Raw genomic sequence first — 1,396 nt, 5'->3', positions numbered from 1 at the left:
GGTCATTTCAATGGATGTATTTGTAGTTGTTGTAACAGCTGCCATATTACCTCAGGTTAGGTGAAAAAACATTATTTACTAAGAGTCAAGTTTTCAAAGGTATTTAGGTGCCTAAAGATACAGATAGATCCCTAGTTGTATTTACTAATGGACATAAACAGGTTCTGGGTCAGATTTTCAAATGTATTTTAGGTGTCAAATGAGACTTTCAAAAGCATCTAGCCACTCAACATGCTTTTAAAATCAATGTGTTTTCATTTGTGGGTTTCTTTTGTAAAATCCTTCTAGAAGAAAAATTTAATCTTTAGACCCTGAAACACTTTTGACAATTTGACACTAATCAGAGACTGTTAAAGGGGATGGAATAACAAGGAAAGAGTTGCAGATTTGGGGAAAGGAAATCTTTCTGATTTGGTTAATCTTCCTTTCTTGCTTCCTTTCCAGAGAACACATGGCACACATGCCATGGACAAATCAAACATCCATCAAGTTCGTGCTCCTGGGATTCGGGAACCCAAAAGAAGTTCAGATTCTGCTTTTTGTGGTGTTTCTAGTGATCTACATTGTGACCCTGGCTGGGAACCTTCTGATTGTTGCTCTAGTTGTGGCTGATCAGCAGCTTCACACCCCGATGTACTTCTTCCTGGGGAACTTGTCCTTCTTGGAGACTTGCTACACCTCAGTCACTGCCCCCAGATTGCTGGCTGGGTTCCTGGCAGAGGACAGAACAATCTCCTTCAGCGACTGTATCACACAATTATTTTTCTTCGGTGCTTTAGCTTGCATAGAATGCTTCCTCCTTGCAGTCATGGCTTATGACCGTTACTTAGCCATATGCAACCCACTCAACTATAATGTTATAATGAACCTCAGGGTCTGCCTTCAGCTGGTATCTGCCTCCTGGGTAACTGGTTTCTCAGCTAATTCATTAGTAGTAGGGATGGTGCGCCAGCTAAGCTTCTGTGGCCCCAATGAAATTAATAATTTCTTCTGTGACATGGAGGAGCTGCTCAAATTGTCCTGCACAAAAAGCCTCCTTGTAGAAATGATTGTTTTGGTCTCCTGCTCTCTGGTATCCCTGGCCCCTTTCCTCTTCATCGTTGTGTCTTACATTCTCATCCTCTTGGCCATCCTGCAAATTGCCTCCTCTGTGGGGAGGCAAAAGGCCTTTTCCACCTGTGCCTCTCACCTGCTGGTGGTGAGTCTGTATTATGGGACCATCATTATCATGTATGTGATGCCATCGGCAGAGTGGTCCCCAGTGTTACATAAAGCTCTGTCTCTCATGTACACGGTCATCACTCCGATGTTCAACCCCATCATCTACAGTCTGAGGAACAAAGAGGTGAAGGGGGCCTTCAGGAAAGTCGTGCTGCAGAATTTAGGCATGATTTAG

The 1,396-nt window shown here is 43.3% G+C and overlaps 1 protein-coding gene across 1 annotated transcript; it reads left to right on the top strand.

The window, feature by feature from the left end:
- The first annotated feature begins 460 nt into the window (after positions 1–460).
- Positions 461–1,396, top strand: LOC123348855 (olfactory receptor 1020-like). Its single transcript, XM_044986539.1, has one exon. It carries the CDS (start codon positions 461–463, stop codon positions 1,394–1,396), a length of 936 nt encoding a protein of 311 aa, XP_044842474.1.

The sequence above is a fragment of the Mauremys mutica genome, chromosome 13 (genome assembly GCF_020497125.1).
Source record: "Mauremys mutica isolate MM-2020 ecotype Southern chromosome 13, ASM2049712v1, whole genome shotgun sequence".
NCBI classification, from domain to species: domain Eukaryota; kingdom Metazoa; phylum Chordata; order Testudines; family Geoemydidae; genus Mauremys; species Mauremys mutica.
Note: the sequence above shows the minus strand (reverse complement) of the source record. Positions and strands in the feature narration are given on the sequence as shown.

Excerpts from the sequence above, each read along its gene's own strand:
- LOC123348855 (XM_044986539.1), top strand. The coding sequence starts at position 461 with ATGCCATGGACAAATCAAACATCCATCAAGTTCGTGCTCCTGGGATTC.